Genomic DNA, 21,677 nt, shown 5'->3' on the forward strand with positions numbered 1-21,677 from the left:
TTTTTAGCTCTTTAGATTAATGCAGAGATAAGTGTAGCCAAGTTTTAGCTATTTTCGAAATCCTCTGCTGTTGATAAGAGGATAAGTTTCCCTATTCCAATGTATCAGAATAAATGCACTAATATTCTGTTTTGGCTAAAGAAGTTATTTAAGATTAAAAATGAATTCATTTTTATTTCTCTTTCTCAAATGATAATTTCACACAATATTTTCCTTTTAAGTTTATTTGTAGCTGTGTCAAAAATGTGCAACTTTACCCTGAATAATAAACAAGTCTTTCCATCAGTATCCCAGTTCAGTAGGGGCTGGGTAGCTTTCCATTTATTCTAGCAAATAATATCAGATACAAAATGATTCTGATATAGCATAATGATGGTTTTACTATGTAATTTCACTGGCTACTGTGTTTGTAGGCAGTATAAGAATCTTTAAAAGTATATGTTCAACTATGTTATCGCTCGACATAAAAATAAATCCTAGATAAATGAACCAGGAGAACGTGAATTTGAATTTTGGCCCTATTACTAATTCTCTGTGTGGTATAGGATGAATCATTTTTCATTCTTTGTGAAATTTATTATTTGTCTATTTCATATGGGAGTGTTGATAGTAAATCTGTTAATTTGCAGAGCTTAGGGATGTATTTAATATTAACATTATTAATATATTTTTAAGATTTTTTTTTCTGAAAACTGAATGATATAAAAATATCTCCCATGATATGCACTGCTTTGTGTTAAGTATTGACTCTGTGGGAGATAGAAGTCCATGCCGTGTGCTTCTGAAGTAATGAAGCTAGGCTGCAATGTGTCAATGAGGCACTGATAGATCAGGAGTTCTGCAGGCTTATTGAAGAGAGGAAGGAAATCCACGTAGCTGTATCAGTGCCAATGGGAAGGTCAGTATTAGCATTGTGTACAGGATCAGACCTTTTGTTTCCTAGGTAAAATCAGTGTTCATCACACCACCCCACTCAGATTAACCAGTCAAGCCTTGAGAAAGGTAGTTCAACAGCTTGGCTCATCACCGAGCAGCAGCCTGCTTTTATTGTAGCTTTTCATTTCCCGTTTTTCTCCAAGTGATAAAATAAGCCAAATATATCCCCTCAAAGTCACTATTGTCGCCAGAAACTGAGTTGGATTCACTATGTGTCTTGTAATATCTTCACATGCTCTGATTTTGGCTTTTTTAAGCTTTCCCGTTGAGAACTGGCTTCACATGGGATGTACTTAGGTTGTCTTGCAGACAAGTTAGGTTTTCTTTTCCAGCCTGATAATTGCTAACTGTGACTCCTAATTAGAGTCTTTTTGCTGAGATAAATATGTAAACACAATTAGGTATGTATTTTTAAAGTGCAGTAATTAGCCTCATCAGTTGAGTGCTAGTCAACAAGTTGGGATTTTTGTTCTCTTTTAGTTTCTCAATTACAGGTACAGGTTGTGAGTGATTCCTACAAAATGATGCCTTACACTGTTTCATGTCTGTATAATCTTCCGCTGATTTTCTGTGTTACAGATATAGAAAAATGGCACTGCTTTTGCATGGTCTCTCTTGCAACTAGAAAGAAAACCTAAGAGGTGGTCATCCAAATGTGCCTGGAGTTAAGGACAGACTAAGGCTAAAGCATCTCACTTAGGCCTGACTTTGGTCAACTTGATGGCATCTGACATCAAGAGGATTACGGCTGAGGTTCTGTCCAGGGTGGCCAGATCTGGTTTCTTCAGTAACCAGTGGATGGGAGTAATGACAGAACCCAGCTTTAGTGGTCTGAAGGAAGTGGTTGGTAATATCTTGATTTCTCCATTTTTGCCCCAAAGATCTTCTGCAGGCCCCAGAGCACGGTGTGGACACATTCCAGCTCGCTCCCTTTAGAGGCAGTAAACGGGGCTCCTAAACAGTATGATCAGGGGGTTAGAAGTGGTCACAGGTGAACAGAATGAGTGGAGCCACTACAGAAGGATGCATTTAGACAAGGCTATGATACATGTTGTTGGTTTCCTGACACCAGTAGGATGCAGGACGGTACAAAACAAATGGTTTATTCTGAATTTGCTGATGTCAGTTGGAGTGTGCCCTTGCTGGACAATTCAGAGCACTCAGGGAAATTGGTGTTGGGCAGGAATATCATTGGAGTTAAACTCCAAGTTTTGAATCCCGCTATATTTATGACAGTGTTGTCCTTGCTTCATAGTTTCAGGCTTTCAGGTCTGCTGGAGAGAGACCTGAAAGCCCTGGATTCAGTGTAGAACTTGGCAAATGAAATCACTCTGTACTTAAGCAGTTTAATTATTTGTATGAAGATTTCCTGAAATTTGGAAGTTAATTATTTTTAATGTTAATGTAGTTTTACCATTTCACCATTTGCATTTTGTAAAAAATGTTTTCCTTTTGGGAGGGATTTCCTTCCCTAGCCCTAGGCCCACACCTCCCAAATCTCATCATCCTCTGGTGACAGCATGCCCTCACCACTACCTCTGTCAGCCTTCTGATAGCATCAGCATCAAAAGTTCTTAATAATAAGTACACAAATGATACCCTACAGCCTGTGCCCACTAAACAACACATCGCTCTTCACCTTCTGTCACTTCCCAAAATACATTTTTTTCTTTGATCTTCTGTGCTAGTTCTTCTGTCTTCTCTGCACAATTGTTTACCTGTTATATTTTCCTCAAGCAGAACGTAGTCTTGTTTTAAAATGTCTCTATTTCATCTGTTTTCTGTTACCCATCTGCATCCAGGAGACTGTAATAGCTCAAGTATTATTCTTCATTTGGAAAAATTGAAATAAAGATTGACGTGGCAAGGCTAAAACTAGAACACAGCTGTTTCGATAAACTTCAGATCATATTATTGTATTGAGGTATACCTATCTGTCATATGCTAGGAGACCTGCCAACATCGTTGTGAAAGTCATATGTAAAAGTTCTCTTACAGAAGTGACAGCATTGCTTATGGCATCTTTACGTCTGACCTTGGTTATTGTGCTCTTTGGTTCCTTACTGCATTACTCTCATTTTACAATGGCACAGCTGCATTCAAAAACACTGAGTTGCACTGACCTAAAACTTGAGTAAAATGTGGGGTGAATGAGATGCAAGAGTGTTATAGAAGAATGGATCAAGGTGAAAAGCATTCAGAAAGAATTTTTTTTTCTTTTTATTTAAAAAAAAAAAAAAGTCTTTTTCTTGCATTCAGCAGGTCTGAATTCCTACATGTTTAGCTACATCCCATTCTGAACAAATGCAGACCAGATGGTTCCTGTAAATTCTCCCTTAGAGCCAGGCAAGTTCACATTCACACAACCAAGCTGACATGTCTGTGTAGATTTCTGTGTTTATGGATGACAGTTTGCAGTAATATAATATGTGTACAGGATAGACTAGAGGTTTACCAAATAGAAAAAGCAGAAGAAAAAAACAATAGAGTGTGTTTGCGACTTGGTCTAGAAGGTTGTCTGATACCAGAACATCAGAGTGCAACACATCACGTGTTGGTTGCCAGATAGAGGTGATCAGATCAAAAACAGATGTAATGTGTTTATTCAACTTTTATTTAATGATTTGAACTTGCACCTGTTGGATGAGGGAGCACTCCAGTGTACTACTCATTGCTACATCTCTTCCTGGTGACCAATTTTAGCAGCTTGTTCATTGCTTCTTCCACCACTGTAAAATCATTACATGGACACAAGTTAGGCAAAGGATACTTACCTAACTGACATGTTTGGATTTTGAATGATGGCGTGTATTTTGGGCTGGGTACATGTTTTTTAGTCATACCTAATATGTTGAGCTGTTTGCTTTTAAATTAGTGCTAGGCCCAGTGCCAAGCACACAGAATATGTAAGCGTATCTCCGCTTTCAGACCTCTGGTACGCTTTAATGTAAGCTGGCATCACAGAATTTGTTTGCTTGGAGAAGCACTTGCCTTGATGGCCTCCTTCCTGGTGAGTTCATTGTGCCCTTGTCAAATGTGAGTCCACACCTAAATCCCTGAAGTTCACTCATAAACCAGAATCTTAGTTCTTTGGATCATGTCACAGATTGAAAACACAAGTATTCGTATCAGCACTGATGTTCATTCAGCTGGCACAAACATGCTGCCTTCCAGGAAAAGATACCCCTTGAAGATCTTCAGTACTAAGCAAGGCAAAAGAAAGAGGGACTGCAAGCAAAGATTTTTTCATTTCTAATAGGAGTTTAAGGTCCAAGATCTTACCTGGAACATTCAGAAAAGGAGTTATTTACATCACTCCTAATTTTTTCTCAGTAGTGCTTTGGTGTCACTTGTGAGAGCTCACGTGATGCTGCAGACATTCCAATGTGGTCATTTCCTCATGAAACATTAATGATTGCTGTTATTTAAATAAGTTCAATGATGATAAATGTAGAATTTCTTTTGGCTGAGCAAATTGCTCGGATGAATTTTGCTTATGTGGATGTGGGAAAAGTTTTATGAGCTTCACAGACAGATGAAAAGGAGTGAAATGTCCTCTTCACCTGTTTTAGTGGGGTCAGTTGAGACATCCTTGTATCAGAGGAATGATTTGAAAGAGAAAGATACAGGCTTTTGTTCCCTGGCAGAAGTATGAAGATACTGGACGTATGAGTGTCTCAGTCCAGCTGCAGTGAGGACTGCCAAGAGTGTAATTCTGTCTGGGATGTTTAATGCACAGATACAGCATTGCAACAAATGATATTTTCCATGCTTTGAGGGAAATTCCTATTGAATATTTTCCCTCTTTTGCAAGCCTCAGTCAGCAAAAATCAAAATACTTGTTCCAGTTCACTGAGTGGTGAGCTGGGCACTTGTTTTTGTTCTAGTTTTATTGCTATAGTTGCCTTCAGCCCATCATTTTGTGGACTGGTTAGATGAGGGCTAGCTTTTTTAAGTCATCACTATTTTAAGAATAAGCCAGACAATGACACACTTGAATATTAAGACCAGGATTGCCTGTGCATTTGGTAGGTGCAGATAAGATTGGCTTGCATGATTGCATTTGACAATCACAACCACTCCCCAGTACATGGCTAGAAGGAACCAGAATATAATGTGGGTCTTTTATCTGACCTGGCAAGTGTGGACATTGCCATCAAGTGACCAGACATAATTGTAAATCAGTAATGCCAACACATTAACAATGTAGTGCAGCAAAGGGATGTGGTGCCATCAGAAAAGGTAGCCTCAGAAATAGCTCTTCCAGAGAAATATGTCTTCCATCCTGTTTCTTTTTCACATCCAAGGTCAGACTGAGAAAAAAAGAGTTTGAAGGATCAGGCTGGAGTCTGAATGACTTTTTCCTCTTGTCTGTGTTTATATTAATGACTGTAGAATGAACAATCACTGAATTTTAGTAATGGTGTCGTGAGCCTGTTTAGATGCTGTCATTGCCTAGAAGGAAGTCAGTTTTTCTTGCCTTATCTGATATTTTCTGGCTTTAGCATTTGAAGTAGTATAAACCAGCAACAGTATTAACAAAAACCTTTCCTGCACGGCTTCTTTGCAGAGCTGTTGTGGATTATCAGTCCTTTAGCCTTTCTGGATAGATCTGATGCAGACCATAGAAAAAACTACAAAACAGAGATAGTTGCAGTGGCTGGCTGGTTTCCTGTAGGGTGAATGAGATGAGAGGCACTCATGAGAGTTCAGCACCTCCAGGGTGCTCGGGGCAAGCATCTCTTGTGCAGCATTCACAGTGTGCTTACCGGAGGGCAGGAAATGGAAAAGCTCAGTGCACGGGTCTGGTCACAAAACAGAGAGTACGATTTCCCCTCTGTTTACCAAAGCAGTGCCCCAGAACAGGCACAGCTCGCGTTGTTGTGTTAAGGAGCAAAAGAAATTCACATCTGAAGATAAAATGGTCCTTTTATTTATACAATCACGCAGCTTATGTAACAGAGCTCTTAATGGTAAAGTACAGCTGAAGCCTGGAACGTGTTGTTTACAGAAATACCACGTAACAGGTAGCAATGTAAAATGTAGTAAATGGTGCCGAAGGCAATCGGCATGGAGAGAGATCAGAGCCTGGGAACTGGGAACATGCGCTTCTGAAGAAACAACTCGGTTGCCTCTCTGAAAGCAGGAAGGGTGGACGGTGTTTTTGAAAAGAAAGAGGAATGGGCTTTGGGCAGGATTAGAGGACTGGCCTTCCTAGAGGAAGATGTCCCATGAAAAGCTAGTTGACACAGTGCAGATGGTGACCACAGGGGAGATTTCAAAAACTGACGAGGATAAAGGGGACTGTGGCTATAAAGATTTCGTGTGACAAGGAGAACAGGAGGTAGAGAAGTAAGAAATGATGAAGCTCCAGAACTGGTTTTGCACTAAGACTTGTATGGTTGTATTTTCATGCAGAGAAATGCTGCTGAGTAACCTTGCTCTTCTCTTTCTTGAAATGCTCACCACTGACTAATACACGTGTGCAAAACCACCCCACCCCACAAACATGCAATTGAACAAAATTAGGAAAATTGCCCACTTTTCTTCAGAGGTATTCAAGGCTTGACAAAATGAGCTCTGACTCAAAAATGTTAACTGAACCCAGGGTATATGGCAGTCAGTCAATGGCACCTGTACTCCAGCATGTTCATTTTCATTTCATTTCCTTTAGACAATTCATAATTTTATATGTTACTAGTGAAAAACAGAGCTATTGATTTTCTTTGTCATGTTTTTATAGTCCGTTGAACCATTTTATTCAATTCTGAGTGAAAAAAATAGACTTACCATGATACATGCTTACACATCATATGAATGATGAAACAAAGTTGTAAATATACATTACTTACTGGAATCACTTCTTTTTTAAAACATATCTTTATACCCAAAGTATTTGTAAATCCCCATTAGTAGTATTTATGCTCCCACATCAAAATTCCTCATTTGTAGCCAACCAAATATCTTAGGCTTAGATCTTCCTCCTACATGTAATGGAATCATAATGCTGTCACAGACATCACAGCCATTTTTGTAGAATATGATGTTAAGGAAGACTGAGTTCATTGTACTATACATATGTAAATGCCTCCCTTTTAGTAGTCTCAGGGGAAAGAAGATGCCAGAAAGAATTCCCAACCAGTGTACGTATTAATTGTCACCACCTTTCATGGGATAATAAAACACATTAATGTGAGGAAACACATTAAGAATCAAGGAGGCTGCGTTGGGAAAGTGAGGACATTTGAGTGAGACTTAAGGAAGTCACATGGTAAATTATAATAATCTAACTGCAGTCTAGAAAATCACCCTCTTTACTTGTTTGTATCCATAATGATGTGACTCCTGGCTTCAGACAGTCACGACAAATTTAGTGCAGGCTGCGGAATATCAGACTCCAGCACAAGTTGTTTGTTGTCACTGTAGCCCTACAATGACAGCTGAGTTCAGGATAGCTATTGGTACAATTTAAAACAGGGAATATTTTGTTTTTGTGGAGCTCAAAGTCTTTTCAGTTTTGGGAGCACAGGGAACTATTTATCGCAGAGCACAGTGAATTGATCTGTTGAGCATGTATGTTTATGAACGTGTTTGTAGGTGTAAAGGCATTCTCAGCTTCTCAAGCCTGGCTGGAGAAATCCGCAGTATGACTAAATGATCGGACTGAAAGTTCTGCATATAAATTATCTGAACAGAAACATAGCTCATGTGGATGCTTCTGTACAAATAAACCACACTGGAAACCACTTTATGGGTTTGGGGTAGATGGACTCTGTCATTGACTGGCATCCACCCAGATTTGAAACAATTAGAATGATGCAAAAAATTGAATTTCCCTGAATCAAAACAAGTAATTCACCAAATTCTCAACTACGTCATATGATAAGGGGATGCAAATCAATGGTTCTTACATAGCATGACTTGAAGGTTACCGTTCCCAGTTCCACCATCTTTCACTTGGGGATTTTACTTGAGTTCTGTCTGCAGCCCAGGCACAGCTGTTCACAAGAAATGAAATGCTGTTGCTGGTATAATTCCTCACAGTGCAGGCTTTGGTGAGTCCATGCTGCTTCTCTCCTCTGTTTCAGGTGCTAAATGAGTTGGTGTTACCTCAGTGTAAGCATTGAAAATGTAGTTAATCCTGATACACTCTCTATTTAAAAACATTTTTTGAAATCAAAGTGAACATCAGTAAAATATTCTCCCGTGGTTCAGGGCTCCAATAACCAGTACAATGACTTAATTGGCATTCTTGTGCAGTGCTTGGATCTTTGCCAGTTAATGACCCATCGCTGCAGTCTGCACAGGCAAATTACCCCTTCTGTCTGGTTCTTGAAACTGATGGACTTTTGCCCAAGTAATGGCTGCAGGCTCCTATTCTCAGCTGGCATAGACCCCAGCACAACCATAAACATCCCTGAGAGGGTCATAATATGATATATTGGACAGATTCTGATACGCCTCACAGTAATATACTGACAAACAATTCTGCTGAAGTCAGTGACTTTGGCAGTGGCATAGCAGAAATAGGAAACACTGTTGCTTTCTCAAGTAATGAAGCAATTGCAGGCTATTAATGAGTCTGTGTCCCTTTAGATGGCATAATTTTTTTGTGAACCCTTTGTCAAACATCCAAATGTTTTTATATTAGTTTTTTATATTTGTTCTGTTTTTAAATGGCTGTACTGTCTCTTCCCCTACAGGATTTTCCATTCTCCAGGCAATTATGGAAGCAGCAGTTCAGAACAACTGGCAAGTGACAGCCAGATCTGTAGGAAGCATAAAGGATGTTCAAGAATTCAGAAGAATTATAGAGGAGATGGACAGGCGACAAGAAAAAAGATACTTAATTGACTGTGAAGTAGACAGAATAAACACCATTTTGGAACAGGTATGTTTTTAAGTTTTTCAGGCATTGTGGTCTCTATATAACAGACTTCCTTTGTGTTTCCAGAAGCATCTATTTCTAGAAATTAATTGAATGTTCATTGAGATTTGAGTTCCAGTGATTGGCCAGTTACCTAGTAAAATTAAAATTCTTCACCGATGCTCGTAGTTGGTGGCAGCACTTACATGTAACCTACAAGGAAATGTCTCTGTGATATTTTTTGCGAAATGTTAATAATGAATTATTTTTAAGTAGGTTAAGATCCTAAAACCTCAGCTGCCAGGGCAACATTACTGGCAGCAGGGATTGCAAGACAGGTGTGGTTTGTTAAGTGGAACGTGAGACAGGAAATAAAAAGCCAGTGAAGTAGTTTGAATCATGCTGAAGAATTCTCAAATGGAAATATTGCTAATGAAAAATTCAGCTGGCAGTCCGAACTGTTTATTGGCACTCTGGGGGACATTAATCCCTTCTGTCTCCACAGGTATTACTGTTGACAGGCTTAAATTCAAACACCTTTACTGGGGAGGACTGAGTTTGGGGTGACTGGTTTGCTATTGCACAGCCTTCTAAGTGTTTGCTTTGCCCCAGGGGAATGGCCATACCCCGACCATGACAGGGTGCCCCCAACATGCCTGCATCCCCGTCTGTGCTGTGCAACATGCTAGAAGAGATCATATCATAACAGAGACACAGACACATCCCAGGGAGCAGAAGCAGGACAGGTCCCTGCTGCCTGGCTTGAAGCAAAGGTGGGGTTGGTACAGGACCAAGTCCATGCAGATTGTTTATTCATTAGCATGCGGGGATTTGCTTATATTAAGACTGAAAGGCTCTCTGATTATTGCCACTTCATAAATTTACTGTGGGTTTAAGGTATAGAGTAGATCAAAAGTAGCATTTAAATTTCATAAAGCTTTAGCATGTCTTTTAGAATTGTTGTATGGTAAACTAGTAGCAAACTGACCTCACTGCCATAAACAAACCCTAGAAAATGGAAAAGATGTATTTATTTGCTGAGTTTCTTCTCAAGGTATTCAGTTCCAATCAAGCCTTAAGGTGTATCACTGATGTGCGTCTTTTGAAATTAGTTTTCATGAAATCTTTGTCCTAAATTGTCTCAAATATTTCTGGAAGATCTTAAAATTTTCTTGCAGTTGGATTTTATGACTCAGCCAGTTTTAGCCAAGCAGTTAAATATAATCAGTCCATTGCTTTTCAACCAAATCCATAAGACATTTTCACACACAAATTCTATGTCATGTATGTTGCCCTACGGATGTAATAGGATTATTTCTACTTAATTTAATTGAAGGTACCTTATGAACACAATTGTTTGAATTTGCAGTACCAAAAATGGATTTACAACTTTTTGTTTAGGAAACAAAACTAGGTAGTAAAGCAAATCAAACATAGCTTCTGAGATAAATACTCTAGTAGTAATCCTGTCTTGTTAGCAGTCATACAAGAGGATTCCAGTTATGCAGCACTTTCATTGGAGTATTTTCCCATTTATTTCACTGGGACCATTCACTTCAAAGAATTGTCCAAGCAGATCCCAAGCTGATGCTTCTTATGCTAAAAATACCTTCTGGCAACAGTTTCCAGAGCTATTTTTGTTAATCTGAGACCCTAGAGCAGTGACATGAGTTTCTGCAGGGAAAGTCAGTACTAGTGGACCCTAGGCTGAGAGCTGAACAATTACTGGTTTTAGGCTTTTCCTTCTCCATCCCCTCTGCTTGCCTTGTTATCTTCACATAAGGTAGCTAAAAGAATTCACAAACACGTGCAGTACTGAAATCCAGCCAGCCAGTTTGCTCAAGGGAGTGGTGAGTTGTCTTCTTTATAGCCAACTGTGTTTGCTGATAGCATACCATCGCGGGGAAAGGTAACGCTGGATTTACATATTTCAAATCTCGTGCTTCATTGCAGTTTAGAAAGTCAAATCAGTGCTTTGTGTGGTGTCTAGAAAGTCTGCTCAGCTAAGAGGCAGTACCATCTGCGCACGTTAACAGCATGCTGACTGCACAGCTGCAGGTAGCCTTAAAGCTTTCTCCCAGTGAGGGCAAGGGGAAGCCAGGCCTCCCTGCCTGTGATGGCAAAGCACGGGAGGACAAACTCTTCCCACTGAGCTGGCATAGGTTTAGCCATTTCATTCCATCAGGGACAACAGCAGCACTTGTCAGAGACCCTGGACTTGAGAAACGTAAATAGGACTTACTTAAGAGCAAAAGTCACAGCAGAAATAAACAGTCTGGAAAGCACTAAACAGTCTGCGCACATGCTGAGCTCGCTATCAGACTTTTGGGCTCCTGGCCAGGCCATTCGGCAAGCTTGTCAGTTCTCTGCTGCAGAAACTACATATCATGGCTTCGTGTTAGTGCTCAGATTAAATAAGAACGACCTCTTCTTCTGTGTTAGGCTGGTCAGTTTGTACAGTTCTCTTCCTTTGATGCTTTCTTCAACCAGCTCAAGCTAGGGTGCATTTCTCTTCCAAAGGTGTAAGTTTATCTAAAGCCAATTACCTATCTGAGGATTTTCTTCTGGGACTTCAGGTCCTGCTTGGAATACTTTGTACCTTCCTCCAGTGATATGCAGATACGTGAGACAATGACCTTCAATCTTCCATATACCTCTAGCATCTGGCACATCTGTATATCCTTATGTTTCTAAAAGCTGATACCTATCATACGAGGTGTTTCTCTTCTCGGGGCTGGCTGGTACCCAGGAAAGGATGTCTCTCTCCTGTCTCTTCCTGGTATGTAAATGTAAGGGAGGAGAAAGAGAACACCTCAGCTCCTGCTCTTCCTGGGTAACCTTTTTTTGTGCCAGGTTTCCCTCTGCAGCACCTCTGGTTTCGCTCCACATCCAGAGAACCTTGTGCGTGACCCCATGTTGTGTCCTAAAGGTGGATGCCTGGCCCAAATCACCTCTGGCCCTGTCTCCTCAGCTGCAGAGTAAGAGGAAGCAGAGAGATTAATAGTCATCCTCTTGGTTACAATCTGTTTCTTTATTTTCCCTATAGTTCTATAACCATGTGGATCCATATCCCTCCTTGCACAACAAAACTATATCCAATTTAATCATCTAGTGGCCTCTCAAGCATACAGATAGCAACACTTATGTCATGCAAAATTCATAAGCTCCCCACACTTCTTGTCCCTTGATGCTAAAATATTCCAGTATTCCTTCACAGATAGATATAAAATTTTGTTCTCATAAACAGAAGAACGTTTTCTTCTGAGAACTAACAGTAAACTTTAGCCTGTTCAACTATGTATTTAGAGACATGTTTTTGAGTTAAGAAATAGGTTTTTCTTATTCCCAAGATAACAAGCTGTATTTCAGACTAGAGTGGCTTTGTATCCATTTAGAAGTAAAACTCCTGAGGGAAAATAAGGAGGAAGAAACTCTATTCAGGATCAAAATGCTGAAACTTTACAAAAGACCTGATTATTCCAGAGACTGCATGCTTTTATCAAAAGGACACTATCTCTAAACATAGTCATATAGGTTAGACTCCAAGGCAATCTCTTCTGAGTGGAGGCATCTCACAAAGCAGAAGTAATATTATAGTAGAGAATGCAGTCCCCAAAATTTTACAATGACAGGCAAACCACTGAAGGAGACTTGAAGCAAAGCATCCATAGGATTAAGAAGGGTAATCTGATTGACTGAACTCTGTCCAGTGCAAGCACAGACTATGGCTTGACCTTTGAGTCTGAAATTTCGAGATTAAGAAGATGCTCTGCAGGTTTTCAGTGCAGCCACTGCTGCATCCCTCTGCAGTGTGGTTCAGATCTCAGAAGAATGGGCTCACTGCACAAGAGCTTTCCTATTTGGGGTGTAAATACAAAACAGCAGCGTTTCGTTGCACCAATAGACATAAAAAACAGCAACAATAACTGCCTATAAACACAGTGGGATACTTGAAGGAGAGAATATCCAATATGTACAATGTTGTGTAATGTCACTCAGAAAGTGGTACAGTTCATTTTTATGTTTCCAGTCAACTAGAAACTTAAAATTTAGGGCATTTCTTCATTAGGTGCCCATGAGTATTGTTGAAACTGGGATCTAAAGCAGAATGACAGGCCACTTCTTTCCCCTCACATCTTCAGGTTTGTATGGCACGTGGGGAGGAAAGGGGAATTACTTGAGTCAGTTACCCTCAGGACTGCAGCTCGCAAAAGGTAAGTAAAAAATGGGCATATGTCAAAACTGACAGCTGTATCTGCCTGAAGGGCCTACTGCTATCAGCTATAAAACTAATAAAGAGCCAGAGATGGATTGCTAAAGCAGGGAGAAGCAACATCTTGGGTTAATCTGCCCCACGTATAGCACATTTCATGTCTACCTGGGGATAGAATTTCTAGCCTGTAAATAGTAATGCCTCTCCCAAGCCATCATCAAGGCTTCATAATGCAAGGCAGATTCCAAATGACAGGAATTTAACAGTTTGAGTATTAGTCACCCCACAGAATGACTGAGGTAATGGCACACAAATTTTGAAAATGTTCAAAACACATTAAAGCACAATTTTAAACTTAGCTGATCAGTAATAATAATTAATATGAAATGTCCCACCATAAATGCACACACCGCTGCATGGGGAAGACTGATGCCAAGCAAATCTGGTTTCTTATGCCAGAGGCATATGAACCTGAAGTCACCATTAGAGTTTTTAATTTTCTGCAATAGTAGCAATTACTCATTTTATGTTTTATGATAATTCATGGGATATAAACACACACACCAATGCACACACATGCATCTGCTTTTGATATTTTGCATATTTTTACCACCACATTTGCAGTATGCCTTTATGAAGTTAGAGGCATATTTATAAGGCAACCTCTGCATTGCCATTAAATGTACAGTGATCCAGAATATTTTCTCAGTTACGCTGCTGCAGGTATAGAGCCAACCATCATCCTGGAGACAATGTTTAAATTGATACCATTGCACTCAGAGATAGACTGTCTTTGCTTTGAATTTCAGATCATAGGTAACTAAAAGCACATTTTGCTACAGAGTTTGCCTTCCTCTGCAGCTTTTCAGCATGCAGAATTTGTGCATTTCTATTTGCCCTCGCAAAGCCCTCGGAGGGTCCCACTCATTATTTAGCCTGTGTCCACATCGTCACCAAGAGCTGCTTCTGCACTTGGCACTAATTGTTACCCTTGCTGATAGTCTCGGCAGAAAAGCCAAGCCTGAGGGCCCTTCGGAGATAGCCTCTCACTCCCATGTTCAATGTACTCTGGAAGGAAATGTATGCATTGATGCTTCCCATGCCATACCTGGACTGTGGGGGCAGGAGTTGGTTTTTCATTAGCTCCACTGATACTTTCCAAAAAACAACATTCACAAGAAATCTTTGGAAAATGCAGAATATTAGTGGGGAAAGGGAGAGCTTGCTAGAACTTGCTCGACGTGTGATCTCCTCATTTTTTTGTCCCACTGTATTTGAGCATCTTGCCATCCCTAGCAGCTCTGGGAATCTTTTTTCACCTCTTCTAAGCCACTGTCTGATTTTAAAATCGCTCGCTCACATGTCTAGTCCAGGTTTTACAAAATCAGTGTTGTACAGAAGTTGCTTTATTTCAGTCCTAGCATTTAATGTAGTTCTTTCTTCTCCATATAAAGGATAAACCCTTTCATCTTTGCAGACATTACCTTAATTTCTGCATCTGTCTCTCAAATAGTTTAATGCTTTAAACTCTGCTTCTAACCAAAGGCTTTCCTTAATTAGTTTCCAAGGCAACCATCTTGGCAACAATTCAGATGAACCAACTGCAGGGAGAGGAAGGAAACACACCATCAAAATGAATAGTATTAGCACAATACCACTGTGCAAACAGGCGTTGTACATCACCAGAGACAGCATGATAGTCCTGGTGTCTCATAAGTTCATTTCAAGGGAAGAAGTCCTAACTCAGTAAAAGAACAGCCACACAGCAGCGTACATCTTTTTTTCCCCAGCTGACGAAGCCAGGATTAATGGCCTCAGTGTGTTATGAATCACCCTGTCTGGGGGAGGAAGAGGACCACTGGTGCTTCTCAGGGCTCCTCGTGAACCAAGATGTTCCTAAATGCACTTCGTAGAGCACCGAGGTGCTGCAGCTCCGATTTCCAGAGTGGGACTTTCTTTTTTAGCCCAGAGGTTGGCAGTGTGGTATATGAGACAAGCAACTGATAGCTACAGCCTAGTGGGGATGTCGCTAATAGGAGGTCCCTAGGTGTGATCCAGAGCTGCGGTGCCTTTGCTGTGGAGTACAGATGGATTTGGATCAGGCCCTAATACAGCAAAGTAACATCCCAGTGCAAGTCACTCACTGCTTGTAATTGCATTCATATGCAATTCCTTTCTCTTATCCCACCTTCATACCAGAGCAATGCCATTAGCCTCCCTGGAGTAGATTAAAACTACCAGGGCTAGCCTGGGGTAAATTTATAAAGAACCAGGCCCTATAAATCATCAGCTAAGCCTGAAATGTCAACATGCCACAGTATTCAACCAGCAAGATGGAAAACAACATAACAATTTTAGAGGAAATTAATGTTCCCAAGCTTTAAAAAAGTTGATGTTACTATATCAAATTTATGTGTGTGAGACCATGGATGTGCATGCATAGGAATAATGGAGTATGTACTACTATAAACTCAATCCTGCAAAATATGTAATGAATAAAATAATATGAAATATGCATACACCTTTAAAAGTACCCTGAGTATCTTTTATCCTGGGAAGATGCATGTAAAGGATCAGAAAGGAAAAATATTGCTGCAACTTTATTACCTCATAATAGTAAAAAGACTTCCCCTGCTGCATAGGCTAAGCCTAGTAAAAATAAATTAACTCTTTGTAATCTCTTTTGGTTCATGATTTATGCACCAAGCTTTACAGGGAGTATTGCAGAGTGCTGTTTATAGCAAAGCAGAATAAACCTTTCAAACTCCTTCAAAGCATTGAAAAGAGCAAATTGAATGCAATCCTAGTCACAGTAAAATTCCATTTACAGAAAAAAAAAAAAAAAGAATGGCTACTATTCAGTGTTTTTCAGTCTGCTTGAAGGCAGTGCTCTGCAGTACAACCCCCCCCCCCTCCAAAAGATTCTCATGTGAGCATTGGGACTGAATTACTGCGACACTTCTGGGTTATATCCAAATAATGGTTTGAAGTGATCCTGACATGCAGTAATGGTTTATATAAGCAGAATTCTGTTTCCAAGGGCTCTTGTTCAATTCCGGGGACTAACACAGGTTTTGGTCTGACATGCTGAATAGAGGTGTAGAGAAAATGGGAAGTTTATGTATTTTTAAAATGAAAACTGTGTGTCTCGGTTACCTAATTTCTTCTTCTCTTTCCACAAACTTATATACATCCTATTATATTGAGAACAGCTATGACTGGGGGAGTTTCATTTCCCCTGCAGAATATGAGAAGAAATGAGCATTATTCAAGTTCGTCTGTGATTGCAAGAGTGTACTCTTAAGAACTATCAACATACAATTTCAGAGAAACCCCAAAAGAGACCCAAAAGGCATAAATAGATATCATTTTCTGTGTCACAGGGATGAGGCATTAAAGGCCACTAACAAGCTGCTTGTTAATGATGAGGATATACCTTCACACTGTATGACTGGGCTGAAGCATTCGTGATTCCTGCAGAGTTCGGAAAATTCTGAGTAAATGTAAGATGGCTATTGTTAATAGCATTTGTGAAAGGGGCTTTAGATGTTGTGAAACTTAGTTAAGGAGGATGGTCTGGAAGTCAGTTTTGATAGTGCTGAATTTGATATATTTAATTTGGTCTTGTAGCTCTACAATGAAAGGATCCACAACCACAGAGAGGCAGGAGTAAAGAGAACATCTGCAGAGTTGGCCATGAGAATGTTACCGTGACGGAACCCTATTATGTTGGGATAAGAGCTGGTTACCTTGTGGACTGAAGGAAATCTAAACGTGAATGTTGCTAGGTAGAGGCAATTGACTGTAGTTGCACAGCCACGTGCACCTGTTTGTTTAACTTTTCTGAGGTAAGAATTGACTAAGAAACACTGGCATCTTTTAAAGAGGTGTTTGTGTCAGTGCAAAGTATGGTTACCAAGAGCTTAACCTACCTGAGCAGTTAACAGAAATTCCTGTTCTTATGGGCTGCCTAGAATATCAGAGTAGAGATAGCAACGCTACATATTCATTCTCAGGTTAGCAAAACCTCATGTCTCTTCTCAGAGGTGCTTGAGCAGCAAGGGATATATTTCCACAGGGCCTTGACTAATGCGTGAGACTTGCCCTTGAGTAGGTGAAATGCAAAAAAGTTAAGTGTTTCAGAATTTATCAGAAGCAGTATACAATATCAGAATACAGAATACAATAATCTTTCTCTGTGTATGTTTCCTATCAGCTGATATAAATTGCAGTTTCTTTGGAAGATCCGTGTAGAGAAACAGCCAAGTTGCAGAGTCCCAAATACAGTACCAAAATAATTGGCTTCAAAAAAGGTCATTTGAGCTTTGGGGAAAGTTGCTCAGAAAATTTACAATAAGTCACCATTGTACTCTTCAAAAAATTTCAAAGTGGGGTGTTGCTAAGAATACCAGAATTCCAGAGAAGACATCAAAAAGCATCGCTGTGATCAAAAAGATGATTGAAGTTTGATGGCAAGAGTCCATTGAAAAGCCTCAGACCCAGGTAATTGTCCAACATTACACCAAAAATATGTCAGATCACATAACTTAAACCCTTTCATTGCTGACCTTCTGGTAGTGGCTGACCTGAGAAAGATTATAGCCAAGAAAGAGGGAGGAAGACAAAATATTGAACCAGCAGGACTGGAAGGTGCAACTGATGAGAAGAGTACCACTGCCTGGTTTGCCAGTGCTGAATTAAAGCAATTCTGGCATTCAAGACTAAAAGCTTATTGTGTTTTGACATTTCCTGTACGTGTTTACTTTTGGTTTGGTTTCTGTGAGACTTGAGGTCTCTGTGAAATTTCATGTGAGTTTTGAAATTAAGGTTTCACAGAGGCTTGAGAAAATACTGGAATCTCTGTGAAATCACCTTGGATGTAAAATCACTTCATTTTTGAACATCTTTCAAGATAGGATCTTTCTCAAAGAAAATACTAGAACTATGGGGACAATTAAAATATGGACTCCTTCCTAAAATGATCTGTGTGTGGAAATCATGGCTGCAGATTAACATAGTTCATTGATTTACTTCCCTTATATATGACTCCAAAAATTCCTTCGGAACACAACTGGATTTTTACACTTTAATCTCACTCCAGAAGCCAAAGAATCCACTAATAAAAAATTCTGTAACACATAAATCTCTTTGGGGAAGCTCTCTGTAAGAACAAATAGCTCCTCTTGAGAACCTCTTGGTAGTATAAGGGGCAAAGGTCTGTTGGCCATTTTGGCTATCTCTTTCTTACACTACATTTTTTTTTTATTTATTTTTTTGTAGCTTTAAAAAGCCGTATATCTGATCTTGGATTTAGCAGAATATCTTTAAGTGATGAATGATAGCTTAAGTTTTGATTGATTTTTGTGTGAAGGTCTTTGAACTGAAGGACTTGTGAGGAGAGATGCAGTCCTGAGAGATACAACACTGTGCTCATCTGTCAACAGATGAAAACAAAGAAGAGATTTTGATAGAAATTTCATATATTTTTTATTTTTTGATTTCATATATTTTTTCAATATTTCATGAATTTTATTTGGCTTAAAGAGTAAACAATTGTGATTACAAATGTCAGTTACTAGGGATCACGAAACTCTGCATCTCAGTGTCCTCCAGGGTCTGATGCCTTTGCAATATATGTCTTTTAATAATAACTATGCCATCAGATTAGTTAATCTGATAATATTGTTAAATCACACCAAGGAAAATGAATCTAGGGAAATCAGTACAGGGCACAGAAAACTCACAGAAAACTTTGTCATCACGCTGAAAGGAATTAGAAGAAAGTATCACGCTCTCAGAACCTATGTTGCAGTTTGTAATATTTTGCTGAAATAATTTCTTATATACTCTTTTATGCATGACTTAAATGCATGTTCTACTACAGTAGTCTTCAATTAGCAAACGTCATATTCGTTATGGGGAAAAAAAAAGTTTAGCTTTCTGGAGAGAGAAGGAAGTACGATACAGCTTCAGATGTCGCCTTTAATTACCCTCCAAGGACTAATATGCATGACCACCATCTACATGGGGATGGCGTAAAAGTAAAATTTCACTCTTGAAGTGACTAATCATCAAGGAGAAGGGCAACAGAGAGAAAGACACAGAAAAGAGCTAAAGAGGGGTAAACTTTATTAAAATGCTACAGAAGCATCTCAGGTCCTCGCTTCTACCATGCACATTTTTGTCCCTTCCGTTAGGAGATTCCTGTCTTCTAGGAGATTATCTCCCATAAAAGATACATTGTGGTAAAGCTGAAATCTGTTTAGAGAAAGTTTTAGACACGTACTAATGATCTGTGCTATAGAGAAAGGTAGGATTATGGTTTTGAGGTGTAGTTAAAAATGTAAATGATGGCAACAGCATGCAAGTAATATTCTTAGATCTATACACTGCACAAAAATACAAAACCCAGCAATCCAGACTGTGCATGGATTAACGACATTCCCTAAAGGACAGGAAGCCTCTGAAATGGTGGATAAATTAATCTCAGCCATATATGCAGTTATTTTTATCTGCAACAAATAATACGTGTGTAGAATCTTCATCTTAATATTTAATACATTCTTCATTTAATATTTAACTCAAATTTAATATAGTACTCATTCTTCATATAAATGAAATCATTGTTTACTGCATATTTTACAGCATCACAATCCCTGGTGGCCAGATTCTCATACCATTAATATTAAGTGAAGAAATAAATCACCTTCACTGGTTTTGCACTATGGTTACTATTATGAGGTTATGGCCCTTTGTATGAGGAGAGCCACTTCTACTGTAGGTAGAAATGGCTTTATTTCTGTGGGATTAAAGGCAGGATAAGTATTATCTGTTTGGCTGCGACAAGGCCACTGCTAGCTGTGATCTTTTGCCACATTCATCCCTCTGGAGCTTCATACATTTGTGCTGGTGCTATTGGTGTGATAGAAAGAGACAAAATCATAACACCAAAAAGGTGTCAACATGCTATTGCTTATGAATTTACTCAGGGAAGATCTCACCTTGTCTCGTGCTTAGAATCCTCAAAGTGAACTTGCTTATTGTGCAGGAGCTTGCATGTGAATGGGAAAGGAGGGGGGGGGGGGCAGACACTGCAAACTTACAGCAAAATGGAGGTTACAAGGGATCTTATTTTTACTTTGGCATCTGGTTAGATGAAGAAAATCCTTTTCACTTTGTAGAAGAGCTTCTATTTTCTATTCTATTTATCCTATTCCAGTCTGGAAAATTTACATGACAAGGGGTGACCTGTGCGAAGTAAACATAATGAGGAATGATTATGTATGGCTGTCAAATGCTGTTTCACCAGATCATTTGCCCACATGACAACACTGTAGACAATAATGTTGGTATTAACAATGCACCTTCCTTAGATTACCAAAATGTGGTGGCTGTAAAAGCCCCATGGGCAGCTCCCACACCACAGCAAGGGGCTGTGTGAGTGGGAAGGGGGCCAGAATAGGACTCTGCATTCTCCAGCTGTAGGACTTCTTCAGTTTCTTCTTTTCTTGATCTACAGAAACAGAGCTGAGATGCAGTGCATTGCAGATGCCACTCAACATAAGCTAAGCATCCTTGGTAAGGTACTGATGAGAACTTTAGGGGACTTGACTTCAGCTTTTATTGAACTAATTGGACTGTGATGCTCCTTTCTGAAGTGGGTCTTGAAGACCAGATTAGCCAGTGCCACTGGTCCAGTAGGGTGCTGCCACAACTTTTCAATCATTTAATCCAATATCAGGTAGGAGCTGCTCAGATCTGAGATAAGCTTGAAGTAACTCCATCCTCGGAAGTGCAGTGGTGCTATCAATAGGGATACGAGCTAGAAAATGCCTGACCTGATCACCAGGAGAGCAGACAGTGCTCCACGGCAATTTAGGCTTGCCAGACAGTTGTTGCCATGCTTGACATAGCAAGGGCCTGTTATCCGTGCTGTTCCCACAAAGAGCAATCAACACTGATAGCTAATCCTGATGATTCTGTTGAAATTTTTTTAGACCTGTGTCCATATTTCTATTTTGCGTGTTTGCTGCTGAAAAGCAAGCATCATGCCATCATTGCTGGCATTTGCACACTGCTTTGAAGGCAAAGGTGTCACAACTGTATTTTGAAAGCAAGTCCTAGTGGAACATTACTGCTCATGTGGAGGTAACTAAGCTCTCCTGTCCTCAGAAACTTACATGTATGCTTAAAAATGAGATGACATGCTAACATGCTTGAAGTTAATCGTGGGCTTTTTGCAAAATTGGGACCCAAATTAATGTATGAATAACCTCAACAAAGGTGACAAAATCCTTTTTTACTCTGAGCTTTTAGGAAATCTCATTTTTCTTGCTGCCTTTTTAAAACCTAGGAAAAAAGAGTTCTGGACTTAAACTGCCTCATTGTTCCCAGATATGTTAGAAATGGAAAGACACAGTGAAGCAGGTCAGATCTCTGCCTGTCATTCCATTTAAGTGGCATATTTGTGCAACTTGTCAGGAGTGAAAAGCACGGGAAAAATCTTTAGACCTTCTTTGTGGCAATACTGCCTGTCAACATCAGTATTTTATGTTATGGGAAGATCTAATAGACTCATAAAATATCAGGGTTTTGAGCTGTAGAACAGGTAGTCTGTACTTTTGTGATCTAATTTCTTTTCTTTCGTCTTTGATTTGTAAA

General features: G+C 39.6%; 1 protein-coding gene across 11 annotated transcripts in view; it reads left to right on the forward strand.

Annotated features, from left to right (window-relative positions):
* Positions 1 to 21,677, forward strand: part of GRIA3 (glutamate ionotropic receptor AMPA type subunit 3) — a 606,096-nt gene that overhangs the window by 519,140 nt on the left and 65,279 nt on the right. For all 11 annotated transcript variants that reach the window (XR_007165837.2, XM_048070799.2, XM_067005236.1 and 8 more), the window contains one exon: positions 8,640 to 8,827. Coding sequence is in view for 10 of the 11 variants with exons in the window: in XM_048070799.2 (XP_047926756.1) it covers positions 8,640 to 8,827 (188 nt within the window). In the remaining variant the exon portion in view is untranslated. The remainder of the gene's footprint in view (positions 1 to 8,639; positions 8,828 to 21,677) is intronic.

The sequence above is a fragment of the Anser cygnoides genome, chromosome 13 (assembly GCF_040182565.1).
Source record: "Anser cygnoides isolate HZ-2024a breed goose chromosome 13, Taihu_goose_T2T_genome, whole genome shotgun sequence".
NCBI lineage: Eukaryota > Metazoa > Chordata > Aves > Anseriformes > Anatidae > Anser > Anser cygnoides.